Source organism: Lolium rigidum, chromosome 1 (genome assembly GCF_022539505.1).
Source record: "Lolium rigidum isolate FL_2022 chromosome 1, APGP_CSIRO_Lrig_0.1, whole genome shotgun sequence".
NCBI lineage: Eukaryota > Viridiplantae > Streptophyta > Magnoliopsida > Poales > Poaceae > Lolium > Lolium rigidum.
The window spans coordinates 128,433,204-128,451,171 of NC_061508.1; the positions used below are offsets into that span (position 1 = coordinate 128,433,204).

General features: G+C 45.4%; 3 protein-coding genes across 3 annotated transcripts; 2 read left to right on the top strand and 1 right to left on the bottom strand.

Annotated features, from left to right (window-relative positions):
• Positions 1 to 914: 914 nt before the first annotated feature.
• Positions 915 to 1,547, top strand: LOC124651514 (WAS/WASL-interacting protein family member 1-like). The gene has a single exon (XM_047190597.1). The coding sequence runs from the start codon at positions 915 to 917 to the stop codon at positions 1,545 to 1,547; it is 633 nt and encodes a 210-aa protein (XP_047046553.1).
• An 8,054-nt stretch (positions 1,548 to 9,601) lies between these two features.
• Positions 9,602 to 14,446, top strand: LOC124671333 (heat shock protein 90-5, chloroplastic-like). The gene is made up of 19 exons (XM_047207746.1): positions 9,602 to 9,859; positions 10,248 to 10,321; positions 10,439 to 10,564; positions 10,651 to 10,744; positions 10,860 to 10,943; positions 11,145 to 11,288; positions 11,364 to 11,480; positions 11,586 to 11,630; positions 11,720 to 11,800; positions 12,103 to 12,207; positions 12,289 to 12,429; positions 12,529 to 12,621; positions 12,711 to 12,788; positions 12,864 to 13,118; positions 13,204 to 13,306; positions 13,387 to 13,558; positions 13,650 to 13,755; positions 13,856 to 13,945; positions 14,041 to 14,446. Exons 1-19 carry the CDS (start codon positions 9,617 to 9,619, stop codon positions 14,227 to 14,229), a joined length of 2,340 nt encoding a protein of 779 aa, XP_047063702.1. The 5' UTR covers positions 9,602 to 9,616; the 3' UTR covers positions 14,230 to 14,446.
• A 1,558-nt stretch (positions 14,447 to 16,004) lies between these two features.
• Positions 16,005 to 17,310, bottom strand: LOC124651526 (transcription factor bHLH49-like). The gene is made up of 5 exons (XM_047190608.1): positions 17,011 to 17,310; positions 16,712 to 16,921; positions 16,479 to 16,544; positions 16,296 to 16,364; positions 16,005 to 16,205 (listed from the first exon to the last, which is right to left on the bottom strand). Exons 1-5 carry the CDS (start codon positions 17,308 to 17,310, stop codon positions 16,005 to 16,007), a joined length of 846 nt encoding a protein of 281 aa, XP_047046564.1.
• Between the last annotated feature and the right edge of the window lie 658 nt (positions 17,311 to 17,968).

Below are 17,968 nucleotides of genomic sequence, written 5' to 3' on the forward strand. Positions count from 1 at the left end.
ATATAGATGTTAATATATTTTCCTATCAACACTATCAAACCTAAAATATTTTGACTTAGGACAAACCTAACATTTCAGTTTTTGTTTGTGGAACGTAGGGAGTAGTATTTTTTTGCTGGTGTACATGGTAAGAGTGCGACGCAAGTAGCCTCGTGAAATGTAGACGAGAGCGTGGTACTGAACGGTCAGATGGACCTCAGCGTAGCAAGGATACCCATCCGACGGCCAGAACGGAATGGTCGGTTTGGTCGCCTCCCCCGCACATGCTCGTCGCCCGCCAGATTCCTGCCACCGCTGGGAATCCCCTACATCCACACAGTCAGATCGTGTGGCGCTGTCCGACCCAGCACAATTCCATGCGGGGCCACGATAGATTCCGGCCCACTCTCAGCGTCATTACATTACACGATCGATCTTGCCATTATTGTTGGATAGTGGCAGGGTGATGGGTGGTCGAGTCGGGACGCAGCCATGCCGTACTGGTCGGTGGCTTTATTCTAACAAAATCACGCAAGTTGCTTGGAGATGGTCGACCGTTCTGCACGAGAAAACCTTGAAAACTATGCAGGTTGCTTGACATGTGCAAGAGAGATCGAGAGGGGAAGACTTGCAAGTTGCAGGTCAACAGAGCCTCTCACTCTCTCTATAAAAGGCGGCACGGCGATGGCTCCAATCCATCGTCCGGATCCGGATGCGATCGCGCCGCCTCTCTGCTCTAGAGAGTCAGTACCCTACCAGTTCTTTTCCATTATGTTGATCTCTTCATCTTCACTTTGATTTCCTCTCTATCAATCCTTGGAAGTTCAATCTTTTCTACAGTAGTTGAAAGTCCAGACCATCGTTGAGCAACTTGCTTTTGCAGAATTTCTTTCTTGCGTAGCGGTGCACGTATATTACTCCCTCCAAGATCAGAGATGGATAATGTTCTCGTCGACCGATCAGCAGGCGGGCAAAACATCCGTCGGAGGGCTGCGGGCGCAGGCTGCCGGAGGCTCGCGATGAGCTCGCCGGTGCTGCCTCCAAGCGCCTACAGTTTCTTTCCTTACTCCCCAGCTCCTCTTCCGGGTCCATTCATATACGCGCCGTATACCTTCTACTCTTCCAACTCACTCCCTGCACTTCCTTCCAACCACCCCGGCCTCCCGCCCCGCCCGCCCGTGACCATCCACAAGCAAGCCACGTTCCCTTACCGCACGTCGACTCTGCCTCCTCGTCCGGCCGCCATAAACCATATCACACCGGCCGGGATGGTCATGGATCAGGTGCCGAGGAGGACGGGTGAGTACAAGAGGAAGAAGCCGAGGACGCCTAGGTCCACGGAGGAGCCGCCGAGGGCTCAGCGAAGGAAGCCGCTGCAGAGGGCGGCGCCGCTTCCCGCGGCGACGGCGGTCACGGAGGCGCTGGACGACCTGGAGCGCCAGGTGACGCGGGGCTTCGTGGAGGACCTGCTGCACGCGCTCGCGCCGCCGCCCAGCAGCCTGCCCCTGCCCACCTTCTCCCTCGTGAGGGCGGCCGCCGCCAAGGCCCCGCCCCCGTGCACCGTGTAGCTGGTCATTGGCACCACCACCACCGACGAGGCGACGACTGCCTCTGCCGGGCGCCTACTTCGCATCCACATGCAAAGCCTTCGCCGGGTTCATGTTTATTTTGTTTCCTTTCTCCATGACTTTTTCTTTGGATGGAAGAAACGCTACGATAAAAGGGTTCGATCGTGTTTTAATTTTCGTCCCTCTTTTTTAATCTTTTTATTTATTACAGTTGTGAGGTAAAATGTAAACCTGAAGTAAGTCAAGGTTTACATAGTATTGGTAGTGTTGAGTTCTTGATGTATGGGTGTCGTTTTTTGTTGCCACGAATATGTCAAGATGAACACTTCTTTTCTTTGAATATGGACCAACATCCACATGTCTATGTATGCATGTTTTCGTATGAGCAAGAAATGGTTTATTTATAGGGATTTCTATTTTCGTGCCCCTGGCTCCTTAGTTGTACTCAGTTTTCTCCAACTCCTTAGTTTTTTCTCAGTTTTCCCCAAGCCCTTGTTTGAAACCCGCAGAAGCAGCTCAGACGGCAGGATTCCCGTTTAGTTGACCGTTCTGTCACGTGTGGGGCCGCGTCGTGTGGGGCCGCGTCGCGTGGGACAGGACGAGACCGTGTTTGGTTGCACGTGAGCAGGAGCTGGGTTCTGTCTCTCTCGGCCCCAAATTGGCATTATTAAGAGCACCTTTTTCCCCTTTTTCTCTCTGTCCTTTTCACCAAAATAGTATCAAATCTAGAGAAGTTTGCATTTCTTTATTTCTTCAATTATTTGTGTCTTTTGGCCCTCGTTGTTTGTCCAATATGGCAGCAAATCTAGTACTCCCTCTGGTCCATATGTATGTAGTTAAATCTAGAAGCAAATCTCCAGGGTAATGTACGATAAATTCACAGTCATAGTAAATAGAGAAAACAAAGACCAACAAAATATAGTAGAATAGGGATAGATAATAGGGATCCCTCCCTAGATAATAAGCTGCATACACAGCAGCCAACATAGTAACAAGTTCGAGGTTCTTGACAAAGCACCATCATATTAACAACATAACAACAAGGGATCCCTAGCTAACAACAAAGGGATCCCAACAACAAAATGGGAGGCAGCAGCACACGTCCAGGACTCCGCCTACCCCATCTGGCTCTCCCTCCACTTGTTGCTGCAGCTCCCCTTGGGAGCCTTGGGCTTGAGCGGAGGCATGCGCCCGGCGGAGATCTCCACCCGCTGCATGCTGCGGAGGTGCATGCCGAGCGCTCTGTGCTTGGCGCGGAAGGAGTAGACGTTCACCGTCGTGCCGACCTTGGGGAAGGTGTTGCCGATGTTCTCGGCATGCGTGACGAGGCGGTTGAAGTCCGTGGCGCCGAGTCTCCTCGGTGCGAAGGGGCACTCGTACACACCCTTGGCGAAGTAGGAGATGTATCGGCCGACCTGCAGCCTCCGCAGCACACTGGCGAGTCTTGACGTCCTCCTCCTCGTCGTCGCTGCCGACGTCGCTGCCGTACATCTGATCCATATCAACCAGAAACTATGAGTGAATGAGTTGCAACGATGATGAACGTGCATGATAACAAAGTTAGGAAAAACAGAGTCAGCCTCAGTTAGAGTGGGCATGATTATATATCTACAAGGAAGGTGTAAGCGAACCAAAGCTCATGCACAACAGATTTGTACATAGCAATGGTTCGCTGAACCCTCCCTGTAAAAATTTGTGCCCAACGATTCATCATAGGCAAAGAAACGTATTCCGGATCCGAACTTGAACACATTCCGGATTATTTGCAAAATTAAACGGTTGATATCTTTTGATTAGTGCATAAAATAACCGATTGAGATCCCATGATTACTTGCATAAATTAACCGATTGAGATCCAATTATTACTTGCATAAATTAACCGAACGGCCGAACCCCAAATCTTAAAGGAAATCAAGAAGTGATCAAAATAAAATGGAATAAAATCGGCGCAAATATTAGCCCAATACTCATCCATCTACAGATCCATCTACACCAGCAAAAATAGGGTTCAAAAAGGAATGGGGAAACAAAAAGGAAGCAAACCGTAGTTACCTCGTTCCATGGGTCCTCCAGGAAGGTGTCGTAGGGGTTCGGGGGCCGGACGTACGGCACCGGCTCATAGGGGTCAAATCCCGGCGGGATCTGACTGCCACCGGCGGCAGCAACCTCCGATGCACCGGCAGCGGCGACGGCGACGTCCGTTGAGGGGACGGCGTCGAAGAGGGAGGCGTCGCGCTTGGAGCCGACGGCGCCGTCGACGATGGGATTGGCATTCTCCTTGTCCATCTCGCCGGCAGAGGAGAGGGAGAGGGAGAGGGTTTTTTGCTTGGGAGCTTTGGAGAAGATGATGGGACGTGAGAGAGGCGTCGTTGCGTGGGCGAGTGAGAGTGACGAGAGATAGTGGGAGGAGGCGTCTATAAAGGCGAGGGTGGTTAATGCGACCCGCGTCCTACGCGTCCACCGCCGTACGTCCGCACGGCTTGGACTTCTCGCAATGCGACACGCGTCCACGATTGCACGTCTTCGACTTCTGCACCGCGACCCGCGTCTACGCGTCAACAATTGCACGTCTTCCATTTCCGCACCGCAACACGCGTCCTCGAGTCTAACCCCGGAAATTTAGATATACTCGAGATATAACCTCGAGTCATATACTAGCATTTTTTGTGTGCTCAGTTTTCCCCTTGAGTGCTAATACCGGCTAGTGCAATATGCTCAGTTTTACCCTCAAGTGGCTGGTCACATGTACAGTCAACAAATGGGATTAACTAGTTAAATGAGTCATTTAATGTGCAAAAAATTCCGAAAAATAGTGGCACATACTCATGGAGTCTTTACCATAAATTGCCAGTTCTCAAAACATAGATAAGTCATAGATAAATCAAGTTTACCACAAATTGCCACTTCTCAAAGGCCTTCTCAAATCACCTAGTAGCTATGAAGGTGCATGGTTTTCCACAATAAGCCCTTCCCAAAACAGCTTTCCCCAAAACATACTTTGTCTAAATGAGGCCACAATTCTCACACTCATGTATATTTGTATTGCAAATAGTTTGAGGTAGGCCAAGATGGGTTTCATTGTACAAAACACGCATTTTCCATTTCTTAAATCTCATATTTGAATCCCTTAGTCTGTTTATTATACGAGTGCCCTTGGTTTCTTGATACTACTCGGCTTTGCCCTCTCCCTCCACAAATTCTCGCAGACGTGCAACATTGCTCTGATTGGTCTAGCCCATGTCACGCGGATCGTGCCCGCCGACCGTTGATCGTATGATTTAACGGGCAGGATAACCCCTCTCTCTCTCTCTGTCGGCGGTTACCTTCCACTCTCTAAGTATGCTAAAGGGCGGTTTTCTGTATTCATTTTCACGCGCTAAAAATTATAAACTCTTTTAGGCATTACTTTTCATGAAAAAAATAATAAACCATCACCGATTTGTTGTAGCCATTAATTTTCACAAAAAAAATAATAAACCATCACCGATTTGTTGTAGCCATTAATTTTCACGCAAAAAATAATAAACCATCACCGATTTCACGCAAAAAATGATAAACCATCACCGATTTGTTGTAGCCATTAATTTTCACGAAAAAATGATAAACCATCACCGATTTGTTGTAGCCATTAATTTTCACGCAAAAAATGATAAACCATCACCGATTTGTTGTAGCCATTAATTTTCACGCAAAAAATGATAAACCATCACCGATTTGTTGTATCCATTACTTTTCACGCAAAAAAATCCCTTTTCGAAGGTCGAAAAAACCTAACTTGTTACAAAAGCTGGTTTCGAGTGAGACCTAACCAAATTGGGCATACATGATGCCATATCTATAACAACAAGGAATATCTAAAAGGGAAAGTTTCACAAAATTTCAAATTTAGGGCGAAAATGATGCCATACATTATGCCATAACTTGTTACCAAATCTGAAAATCAATTGGGGATTATAAAGGGAAATAAAAAGTTCGAAAAATGTAAAAACGAAACAATCTATCTATCTATGTATAGAAGATCAGCTGTATGAAATTTGAGGTCATTTAGAGAATGTTGAAAAAATCACCTTGTTAGAAAAGATGGTTTCAGTGAGACGAAACGGCATGCGTTTAAGCAAAGTGATTTTTTCGAACATCTCCAAATGACCCCAAATTTGCCATACATGATGCCATACGTGTAACAACAAGGAACCCTATCTAAAAAGTGTCAAAAAGTTTGCCCAACCGTATAGCTCTATCAAAAAGAACCTCACCATGGCGCTAGTATAATTTTGGGCTTAGTTACAAGGGTCCCTAGTTACAAACTTTCGTTACCTAACCTTCAACACGAAACTTGTTTCAAATCACTTTTGGCGTACAAGAAACAAATCTCACCTTGATTCGAGCACCACAGACCTCCAAACGATGCCGATGCCGATATCGGCATGGTCGTAACGACTATGCTCGCCGCCATCGCTAGGTCACCGTCGGGATGCACCGTCAATCCCGTCCCCTCATTCGATCACTGACACACCGGAGATACCGCCGAGGCCAATGCCGAACGTACATGCCGATGCCAATGCCGAACATGCATGCACGCCATCGTGGGCACGGCCACGCCGCCCGCTATGCTGGACGCCACAGACCACCGCGAGGTCTTTCCCTTCGCCACCACACTCTTCTAGCACCCATCTATACACGCCGGAAAGGAGAGACACTAGTTTTCTCTACATTGCTCGCGTTCGTGCTCGGATCACGGTCAGTCAAAGTTTTGAGGTAGTCGTCGATGTCGTCGACCATTTCTTCTCTTCTTTGCATGGTTAAACGCGTCTAGTTCATATCTATCTAATGCGTCCGGTCTCGCCTCATGCAGTTCTTTGTGGGCGTCGATCTCATCTCGGCACCCCGCGAGCCACCTCCTCCGTGCCATCGCTCGTAGAGCTCCGTTTAAAAATCTATTCCTACCCGTGTATTGCCCATTGTATCAGCGCCATGGCCCACTTGTCATTCGATATACCGAAGCCCCACTCGCGCGCGTTTTGGTCAGGGATACACCGATGCTTACGGTCAAACATAGATGGATGGTTTGACGTGTCTTTGCGGGCTCTACGTGGCCCCACTAGTCAGAAGATAACGGTCAACCGTCGGGCAACCGGCCGTTACATCACGTGTGATGGTTTCAGACAAAGGCTTGGGTAAAACTGAGGAAAAACTAAAGAGCTGGGGAAAACTGAGCACAACTAAGGACCCGAGGGCACGAAAATAGAAATCCCTTATTTATAAGTTCTGTGAATTTTACTCCCACGATGTCCAGCCTTCTCGTTCAGTGGCGGAGCCAGGACAACAAGGCTGTGTAGTCAGCTTGAAACTGTGTAGTCAAATACATATACTTATACAATTTTTTCATTATTTTTCGCATTCGTTCAGCCTATTTTGCCAAAAAAACAGTGTATTCAATTGACTACACTGCCTAAACGTGGCTCCGCCACTGTTCTCGTTCACTTGGTGGCCAAATACATACATATACTCAATCCATACACGCATACCCTATACATATGAGTACCTTCGAGAGACTGAGTTTACGAAATTGATCCGGCGGGTTTTTTCAAATTTACGAAGGCACCACAGGTGTGTCGCTGTTGACGGGAACATCGCCTCTCACTACTGGATATTTCACTTTTTATGAGACACCAACGTGTCAAACATGAGGTTTGTACTCTGGTGAACTAGGGTGCCACTGTCTTCTAGCCATCCAACAACCTGTTGGTTCTCATGTCCATCTTTATGTATCTACATCCCTTGCCAAGACCGATTTATAGGTCATTTATGTTGTAGGCTAGCTATACCACGAGTTGGGTGGCTATTTATAAATAAAAATCGATGTTTTTCTAATTGATTGAGGTTACGGGCTGTAGAGAGATCCATTAACACGTGGTAGGCAATGGCCTCCGTAGCCCCATCTCATTTTGCCCCGACTCCTTCCTATCATCTCTCATGTTGTTGCGCTAAACCAAAGCCACTCTCTAGCAGTTACACGTTTCAAGAATGTATGTTAGGGTCACTACAACCACCACCTGGACAAGCTCCACCCTCTCATGTCTACCACCACGCGTGTCCAACAGACACCTCACACGAACACTACCACTTTGTATTGTCTAATGTGCACAGCATCGCACACTGGGTCACCCATCCCCATAGGTCGATACTGACCCACGACACATTCATGTGTGTGCAAGCCATAGTTGGCCTCACTGCACCCAAGTCGACAAAGCCCGAGCCAGGGCCGGTCCTAACATGTTAAAGGCCCTAATGCGAGATAACAACATGGATCCTTCTATGCAGGCCGTAGAGTAAACAAGTGCACTTGTCACACTTCAGGGACATAGCCAGAAAAATAATTTGGAAGGGGCCAAATGACTTTTGGTTAGTTGAAGGTGGTGCATAGGCATTTTTTTTAGCAAATTTAGGGACCAATATGCATATTTCATATGGGACTTTCTGGAAAAAAAACCAACATAGGGTGGGGGGGCATGGCCCCAGCTCGCCTCCGTAGCTCCGCCCATATCTTTAAGGCCAAGTAAAGAGAGCATAGCAAAATACTCACCTAATGACCGTACTATATTCAACACAGTAAAATACTCACGATAATATATACTCACCATGGTAAAATACTCACGACGACATTAATATAAAACAACCAATCCCACTCGGTCATATGAAATAACTAATGACTATATTCAACGTTACAGATCACACACTGCGTGTAGAAGTGCTTCACATGTTCCTTTATCCAACCAATGTGTAATAGGTGGTTTCATCGTAGCACCGCCACCCCTCTCCCATGGCGGCGAAGTCGTCGATATATGCAAGGCGAGAAAACATGTACCACAACTTACTCCAGCCCCTAGCGTGGGTAAGATGTAGTCGCTACCCCAACGCGCACCGTGCCCGACCCTCGCCTAGATTTAGAGGAATAGACAATGTACGAGATAGATCCGCACCACGAGCGCAAATGAGACACGCCTATGCATGGAATCATGGAGATTAAATTGGAGGAGGGTAAATTGAACATTAGGTTATTTGGAGGGACCATATAGGCAATTTCTAGAAAGTTTGGGGACAATTGTGCATACTTTTAGGGGGTCTTTCATGAAAGGCTCCTTTAGAGAGGGAGGGGGGGGGGATGGCCCCAACTCGCCTCCCCTAGCTCTGTAGCTCCATCCATGTGTCACTTGAAGCAACGATTCATACATGGGGCTCTTGTGCAAGGTAACAATGCGAGGTCCTTGTATGCAAAAAAGTGCACATATTAGTTGAAGAAAATTCTTCTATACTATTCCCTCCGATCCATTATAAATGTTAGGGATTATTTTAATTTTTAGCTAATCTGAACTAAATCCCAGACACTTAATATGGATAAGAGGTAGTAACATTTTTAGATGTAAATAATGGACAATTATTCCTATATACTCATAGCCTTCATCTCGTTGTACTTGTACACAAGATTCGGTTCTGTGAGAAGTGGTAGCAGAACTTGTATCTTGTATCTGTCCTTAAAAGTTGTGGAATCCACACCTTTGAAATTGTAGAACGCACTGTATTTGTTATTCACTCCCATTGAAATAGCACATCTTAGATGACATCTCGTAGCACACAAACACAACAAAATCATGGCATCAATCAAAGTGGAACAAGAACACCCGGAGGCTGGACAGAGTGAAGATGCAATTCAGTGGGCCTGGCCATACACTTCGGAAGGCCGGCGTATAAAACTATAAATCACTCGAGACCATGCGGCAGCAATATTGGCCCACAAAAGCCCACCTAAGCAAGGAAACTGTACGAGCCGCACAGACAAGTGGACCCACGTACCTTCAACTCACCCACACACCATCTCACCATCGGACGGTCCAAACCATCCCAGTCGCGTCCAGAAGCTTCCTGGTTGCGTCATCTCCTTCCTCCTAAACCCGTCCGCCCGCCCGCCTCTATTTCTTCCTTACAAAAACCCTAACCCCCCTTATCCTCTCCTCTCCGCTCCTCTCTTCTCCTACCCTCCCTCTCCCTCTCTCTAAGCCTGCGTCTCTCCCATGGAGCCGGCGCTCGCTACGACTCTGGGCGCGTCCTCGGTGGCGGCGCTGCGCCCGTGCGCGGCTAGAGCCTCCGCCCTCACCTCGGTCGCCCCGCGGGCGGTGAGGTGCGCCAGAGCGGTGAGGTGGGAGGCGGGGAGGAGCAGGGGCAGGCTGCTGCGCGTGAGCTGCGATGCCGCCGTCGCGGAGAAGCCCACCGAGGAGGAGGACGCGGCGGAGGAGAAGTTCGAGTACCAGGCTGAGGTGAGCGGCGGGGCCGCGAGTTCATTGGTTTTGGTTGTACTACTTGTATATGCTGTACTGTTTTGGTAGTACTTATGTATGCTGTACTGTTTTATAGCATTTCAACTGCTAGATTATGACACTTGGTTTGAGTTAGGTGAGCATGTTGAATTTTCCACATGATTGAAGCGTCGGCACATTTATGATTAGTTTCTTTCATGGGACTTTATTCAATATATATAATAGTAGGTTGTTGGAGTTAAGATAATCTGTAGTTAGTTAATGTGACAGAACCATGTACTGGTAGTATAGTTCTTCTGACAAAATAATTGATAAATCTGCAAGGAAGAGCTTAATTTTGTACTTGGGCTGTCTGATGAGACATGCTATGTGTGTTTGTGCCATGTAGGTGAGCCGCCTAATGGATTTGATCGTCCACAGCCTGTACAGCCACAAGGAAGTATTTCTTCGGGAGCTTGTAAGGTAAGCAACCCATTCCCGAGATATGCAGCTCGATATCTAAATCTGTTGTTTTGTAATTTGCTTATTTGATGTCATGACCGGCTATGTCATTTACCTGGTGTTTCTGTTTCTGCTCAGTAACGCGAGTGATGCATTGGATAAGCTGCGCTTTCTTGGTGTCACCGATTCAGCTTTGCTTGCTGATGGCGGTGACTTGGAAATAAGGATTAAATCGGACCCAGATGCTGGAACGATCACTGTCACGTAAGTTTGTGTTTCTAGTAAATGCGCTAGTTGTTATTATTTTCTGTTGGTGTGTCTAGTAACACTGGTTGCTGATGATTTTTTAGTGACACTGGCATTGGGATGACCAAAGATGAGCTCAAGGACTGCCTTGGTACAATTGCTCAGAGTGGCACCTCCAAGTTTTTAAAGGCTCTCAAGGTGGTGTATTGTTTCTTCCAGTTCCTTCCTAGATACATCTATCATCAAGTTGTATGCAATATGGCACTGTATGTGTTATTTAGCCATTTCTAATGCCAACTGAATCTTTGTGCAGGAGAACAAGGAAGTTGGGTCTGACAACAGTCTAATTGGTCAGTTTGGTGTTGGGTTTTATTCAGCATTTCTTGTAGCAGAGAAGGTATGAAATATCTCTTATATACTACTACCTCTGTTCGCCTTTAATTGACGCAGCCATCAGCTAATTACATACCTGTGTGCATGCCACTCCGTGTCAATTAAAGACGAACGGTGGGAGTATCTTTGTAAAACATATTTCATGGCATGTCTCCTTTAGTCCTTTTTTCACATGTACTCAATTGTTTTAAAATGTGTGTCCCAGGTTGTGGTGTCCACTAAGAGCCCCAAGACTGACAAACAGTTCGTATGGGAAGCTGATGCTGACAGTAGCTCTTACGTCATCAAGGAAGAGACTGATCCTGAGAAATTGATTACCCGTGGAACTCAGATCACTCTCTTTTTAAGAGTAAGTTAACCTGATTTGTTATAAAGTGGATAACATTTTGTGACAGAAAGCTTACTTGCTTTTTTACTTATGCAGCCTGATGATAAGTATGAGTTTGCTGACCCTACAAGGATTCAAGGCTTAGTCAAGAATTACTCCCAGTTTGTGTCATTCCCCATATATACATGGCAGGAGAAATCAAGGACTGTTGAGGTAGGGTCTTGATGGTGTTTCTTACTAATTCTGTACCATCGAGTTGACCTTGCATCACAATGTATCACCTTTTCGTTGTTTCACTTATGTGACCTTGCTCCACAGGTTGAAGAGGATGAAGAGCCAAAAGAAGGTGAAGAGGCAATTGAGGTTAGTTATCCTGAAAGATCTCTTCTTGTACCCGTAATTTTAGTAGTGACTTTACTTACTTCTGCAACTGCTACAACTTCCATGTACAGGGCGAGAAAGAGAAAAAGAAGAAGACCATTACTGAGAAATACTGGGACTGGGAACTGGCTAATGAAACAAAGCCTATATGGGTAATTCTTCAGCTACTTTCCTGGTCACTCCAACTTCTGTCATGCATGCTTTGATTTATAGCTATTCAATTCTTTTGTTCTCTTCAAACAAGGATTGATTTCTTATATGCCATGTAATAATTACGAAATCCGTCTGCTTCACTGGGTTCAGTCCCATGTGTGCGCAAGGCAGCCATCAGTGGTATATAAGGGATGTTGCAAACATTCCGTGCGGTAGATGGAATTCTGCCAAAACCAATTGCATGTGATATATGATTTCTTATAATGAAAGTAGATATTTGAATTTAGTTTCCTTCATGCAGATGAGAAGTCCAAAGGAAATCGAGAAAACCGAATACAATGAATTTTACAAGAAGACATTCAATGAGTTCCTGGATCCTCTTTCCTACACCCACTTCACGACAGAGGTGAGTGAATTCATCAAATAGCACATTGTTAACTGTTCTGGACATTGAATATTTTGTATAACACGATCTTTGTGTTACCAGGGTGAGGTGGAATTTAGGAGTGTTATTTACATTCCAGGAATGGCACCGCTTAGTAATGAGGAGATAATGAACCCCAAAACCAAAAATATCCGGTTATATGTCAAAAGAGTATTTATCTCCGATGACTTTGATGGTGAACTGGTACATGATCTTGCACCACTTAACATAGTACTTCCTGTTATTTCTACTATTCATTGATTTAGGTAAAACAGATTTCTTAGTTCAGCATGTATTTTGCAGTTTCCTCGATACCTGAGCTTTGTAAAAGGTGTAGTTGATTCAAATGACCTTCCCCTCAATGTTTCCCGGGAGATTCTTCAAGAAAGCCGAATTGTAAGTGATAGAAAATGCATCTTTTTCTACATCTATTACTGACATTGGCAGACGGCAGTAACTTATGTTTTATGTTTTTTAATATTCAGGTAAGAATTATGCGCAAGAGACTTGTCAGGAAGACATTTGATATGATTGAGGAAATCTCCGAAAAAGAGGACAAAGAGGTAGAACCGTGCCTTTTCCTTTTCATCCTTGTTTGTTCTTTTACTTGGTACTGAACCTATGTTATTTGTGCGCAGGACTACAAGAAGTTCTGGGAGAGCTTCGGAAAGTTCATCAAGCTTGGTTGCATTGAGGACACGGGAAATCACAAGCGCCTTGCCCCACTCCTACGCTTTCCCACTTCTAAAAATGAGGAAAATATGATTAGCCTTGATCAATATATAGAGAGCATGCCGGAGAATCAAAATGCAATCTATTACATTGCTACAGATAGTCTCCAGAGTGCAAAGACTGCGCCCTTCTTGGAAAAGCTGGTCCAAAAAGACATTGAGGTATGAACATTAAATAATGACATCTCAACAGTTGCTCATTGTTTCTTTGGTTGCTGTGACTCACGTTACTTTTTATTCTTCTTAGGTACTTTACCTAATCGAGCCAATTGATGAGGTTGCCATTCAGAACTTACAGACCTACAAAGAGAAGAAGTTTGTTGATATTAGCAAAGAGGACCTAGAATTGGGTGAGGGAATGGTTGATAGTTTCTCTCTTTGTTTTTACACCCTTATTTCCATCACATAATGTATATCTCTTCTTTTTCAGGTGATGAAGATGAGGACAGTAAAGAAACTAAGCAGGAATACACTCTTCTGTGTGACTGGGTAAAACAGCAGCTTGGTGACAAGGTGGCAAAGGTTCAAATATCAAAGCGTCTCAGCTCTTCACCATGTGTTCTTGTATCTGGCAAGTTTGGTTGGTCTGCTAACATGGAAAGGTAGGTTTTAGGGATTAATTCCTGCATCAACAGATAAATGTGTTGGAGAACACTATACTTATTTCTGATGCATGCTTCTGAAAATTGACAGACTTATGAAGGCACAAACACTTGGTGACACATCAAGCTTGGAGTTCATGAGGGGAAGAAGGATTTTCGAAATTAACCCAGACCACCCAATTGTCAAGGACTTGAATGTAAGATTCATTACACCTAGCACTTTAACAACTACAGATGTACCTCAGCTAGTCAGCTTTGTTATCAACAAGTATCATGAATATATATGACCATTGGCAGGCTGCCTGCAAAAATGAACCTGAGAGCACAGAAGCCAAGAGAGCTGTTGAGCTATTGTATGAGACTGCTCTGATTTCCAGTGGATATACTGTAAGTACAACAAATAGACTCCTGCATTTGGCCATCACTGCCAGAAAATGACTTCACCCTAATGGTTGAATTTTTTATTTACTTGGAATGTGCAGCCTGAAAGCCCTGCTGAGTTGGGTGGCAAGATATACGAGATGATGTCAATTGCCCTTGGCGGGCGATGGGGGAGGTCTGACACTGAAGCTGAAGTAACCAACACAGAGTCGGACTCATCTGAAGGCACGGTGACAGAGGTCATTGAGCCTTCTGAAGTGAGGCCTGAGAGTGACCCGTGGAGAGATTGATGTGTGAGTTCTCTCAGGTATCCTTGTTAGAACTTCAACTTAGTTGTTCCGGGGTAAAATCATAGGTTAGAGAACGTGGTTTGGCCATAAATCATTACAGGGTTCCTGATGCTGCCCTGCATTTTTGTAGCTGTAGACTCACTGGCCACTGCCATATTGGAGGGGGTGGTCTTATGAATAAAAAATATAATATGGTTGCGGTGCCTCAAAATCATCATCTGCCGCGTCTAAGAGCTTTTGTGGGCGTTAATTGCACACCAGTTACTGACAGGCTGCCTTTCGAAATTCTTAGATGACCTTAGCTCCAAGGAACAGTATTTTATGGCATGTGTATGCAAATCAAAACGTCAGATGAAACCAAAGAAATACTTCTCCATGACGGTGTTGATATTACATGTGTTAGCTGGGCCTGTCTGTACCATCCAAGATCCAGCTCATCGAATGATTTTATTTATTTATTTTTACTTACATTGCTAGTGTTCAGTGGGTGCGTTGGGTGTTTTTCAGTGTACTACACTTCAGGAATCATTCAGACATAAAAATGCGAACCTTAATATATGCAAAGGAAAAGATCAACCAAGCATTAGATACAAACCAAAAATGATCCGTGTTGGGTGCTTGTGGCTCTTTTCTATTTTGGTTGAACCGGGCTGCTTATGGGAGTTAAAAAGGTACTCCTATTAAAGCTTAGTCTGTTTCACATATGATCTGTAAGATCCGAGGAATGAAGGGGCCAAAACAAAAATGAATGCAGGAAAAGAAGATACATGAATTACATTAGTCTAAATGGACTTTGCCTTCATGATATATTTTGACCTATTTTTCTAACAGAAGTAGTTTCATGCTTTCTCCTGCTTTGGAGTAACTTGCATACTAGGCAAGTTAGCATGGAACCAACAGAAATCAGAGTTTCAATTGAGTTGCTCACATAACGAGAAAAATGCCCATTCCATCTAGTTTGGCCTTTCTTTTCAGCTTTCGGTAGCTGTTTCGCATCCCGCCATTTTTATCTCAGAGATTTGCTCTCACGGTTGCCTAAGTTCAGTTCGAACACAATTACACTCCCAACAAAAGTAGTAACTGAGGCAATTTCTTTGGCATACGGCTGCTGATTAGAGGAAACCTGTAGCATCGATTAAGCAGAACTTTCACATATGAAACCGATTCTGTTCTGGCCTGATACTTGGATCCTCTGAAGAATACACCATTTGCACCGCACCATCGAATGATCCACTCAGTGTGTGATGGACCTGTTCAAGAATCAGATCACTGCTTTAGTGATGAATGGTGAAACATGAACACTAGTAGGTAGTTACAGCCGGCTTATAGTTACTCCCTCCATATCACAAATAGATGAGATAACACTTTCAAAACATTGACTATAAATAATGTGTCTGAATATTTAGATTGAGAACTTATAAATCATATGCTAAGATTTCTTACGAAAAGCATATCCACAATATAGCTTTATTGTGTTTATACATACATATGTTATAATAAAAAATAGTTGTAACGTGAATTTTCAAGACCGGGCTAGTCCAAAGCGTCTATATTTGTGATATGTGAGGGTACAACATAAAGCATGCCAAGCTACAAACCTGGGTTGGCGGCTCCTGGGAGAATGACTGCATTAATGTTCTGAACATATCTGAATTGGCCATGCCATGAGCATCACCCTGGAGCAAGCCTGGTTGTGAAGCGAATGAGAGTCCCATGAGAGGAGTTGAAGGAGACCAGGGAAAGCGAAGAACCTGTCATAAGAAGCATCACCATGGTCAAGTGGCTGTTGCGAATGCAAATCCAGTTTGGAACGCAGGTACTTCGCAGGATTCATCCATATCTACAGGGGAAAACAGGGCCTGGAAACAAGAAGAGGGGTGCAAGAACTGTGGGTGATTGCTTACATCCTTAGCGACGAGTGATTCTAGGTTGACACCAAGCGTCGGGTTCACCGCCGAGAGCTTCATCGCTAGAAACTGCATAAACAAGAAGGAAGAACGGTAATGCATTTTCGCTCTATTTTCTGTTGCAGGACATCACCGTGAAAGAGAGATTAGCGTACGCACCTCCACCTGCCTTTGCAGGGACTGGACATAGTTGATGATCTCGTCCAGCATCACGGCCTTCCCTGTGACCTGGTAAAGCACAACCAAAGAAACGCAACCTCGTCGTTACTTTCTCCTCGCCAATCTTACAGATACAGAAAGTTCAGTTTGCCAGTATGCTTTTTCTTGTGCTAGTAGACTCACTTTGTTGCAGCCAGGAACAAGGTCCTGCAGAAGCTTCATCCTTTCGCTGATTTTCTCCCTTCTCAACTGTGCACAACATTTCAATAATCAGGTTAGGCGATGTTGGTGTGAAACGTGAGACCTTTTTCATGATTTCTATCGAGATCGAACTAGTTTTCATGTAATTTTGTCATCTCAAGCTAGCCCTAAATAAAATCTTAAGAAATATGTTGTGTTTGAAGTAGGGTGGGTACCTTCTCTGCGACGCTGTGCCTGTTAGTCGCCTGCCCGCTCCGGGCTCTGACATGGACGTACCCTTCCTTTGGCTCGTCGGCTTCTTTGGCTCCCTTCACATTGGACGTGCCTCCGGCCGCCGGCGCCGGGCCCGTCTCTTCACCATTGACGTCCTTGCCGCGCTCGGTCTCTGCAGAATCTGCGGACGCACTTGTCGTCTTCGCTTGATCCTTCAAATTCACAATGTAAGGACGCAAAGTCACATCTCACGACACTCAAGAACAACAAGAAACTCCAGAAAAGAAAGGAGGCAAATCACCTCGTATGATCTCTTCCTCTTCTTCGAGTCCGACCCGTCTGGTGGCCCTGCCTGCTCGAGCCCGCCGGAGTCGGCCGGAATATGCTCGTAGCAGGCAGACGCTGCCGGTGGGAAAAGACTTGAGCCGGTCATCGCCGTGCTCCGGGAGACGGACGCCCACGCGAAAGAATCCATGTCGCGTAGTGCCGGCGGGGCATATGAGCTGGCCGTCTGGCTGTGCCATGCCATTGGCAGCACGCCATGACCAGATGAAGCGTATCTCTCTACTCCAACCCCGTCGCCGTTGTCATCATTCATCATCCTGCTATCTGAAGAAGACGACGAAGAGAGAGAGACACACACAGAGGGAGAGAGAGAGAGATCAAATCAAATGGATGTTCTTGGTTTATAGGAGGGTTCAGATTTTACGGCCTGAGGGAAGCTGTTTTCGAGTCTCTCTGCCTTTAATCATGCTGTTTTAACCTTCCTCTGCCTTTTGTTTGCGTGCTAATTACTGCTAGTAAAGCTCGTGCCAATGGTTGCTCGCTTCTGACAGTGCCAACTATCATTAGCTATTTGTTTACTCTGCTGCCGTCTCAAACCTCGCTGTAAACTGTGTCCCTTGTCCTAATTTTTGTTGTTGTACAATTGCTAAGCTTTCTTCATGATCAACATTATGATTCACCCCACAAGAAAAAATTACTCGGTAGTTCTGTTTGACTAAACTTTGGTCAGCTCTTGTAAGGTATTGAGGCATGTTTTTTTTTTACCATCAGTAAGGAATTTTTCCTAAATGTTAAGCTTGATTTTTTCCCTACATGTTACCATCTGAGCAGAGATGGTCTTCCCTTCTAGTTCTGCTTACCTTATTCTACACTAAACTAAACTATCATTAGCCTCGGGGTTCCCGATGCTCCGAATCTAATCTTTTCAGTTAGCGAAGCAAAGCAGACCACCAAGACCAAACCCATGTAGTTTT

Coding starts and splice junctions, on each gene's coding strand:
- LOC124651514 (XM_047190597.1), top strand. CDS start 915: ATGGATAATGTTCTCGTCGACCGATCAGCAGGCGGGCAAAACATCCGT.
- LOC124671333 (XM_047207746.1), top strand. CDS start 9,617: ATGGAGCCGGCGCTCGCTACGACTCTGGGCGCGTCCTCGGTGGCGGCG. Junction 9,860..10,247: donor AGTTCGAGTACCAGGCTGAG/GTGAGCGGCGGG, acceptor TGTGCCATGTAG/GTGAGCCGCCTAATGGATTT. Junction 10,745..10,859: donor AGTTTTTAAAGGCTCTCAAG/GTGGTGTATTGT, acceptor ATCTTTGTGCAG/GAGAACAAGGAAGTTGGGTC.
- LOC124651526 (XM_047190608.1), bottom strand. CDS start 17,310: ATGATGAATGATGACAACGGCGACGGGGTTGGAGTAGAGAGATACGCT. Junction 16,922..17,010: donor AGAGGAAGAGATCATACGAG/GTGATTTGCCTC, acceptor GTGAATTTGAAG/GATCAAGCGAAGACGACAAG. Junction 16,206..16,295: donor CCCTGCAAAGGCAGGTGGAG/GTGCGTACGCTA, acceptor TTGTTTATGCAG/TTTCTAGCGATGAAGCTCTC.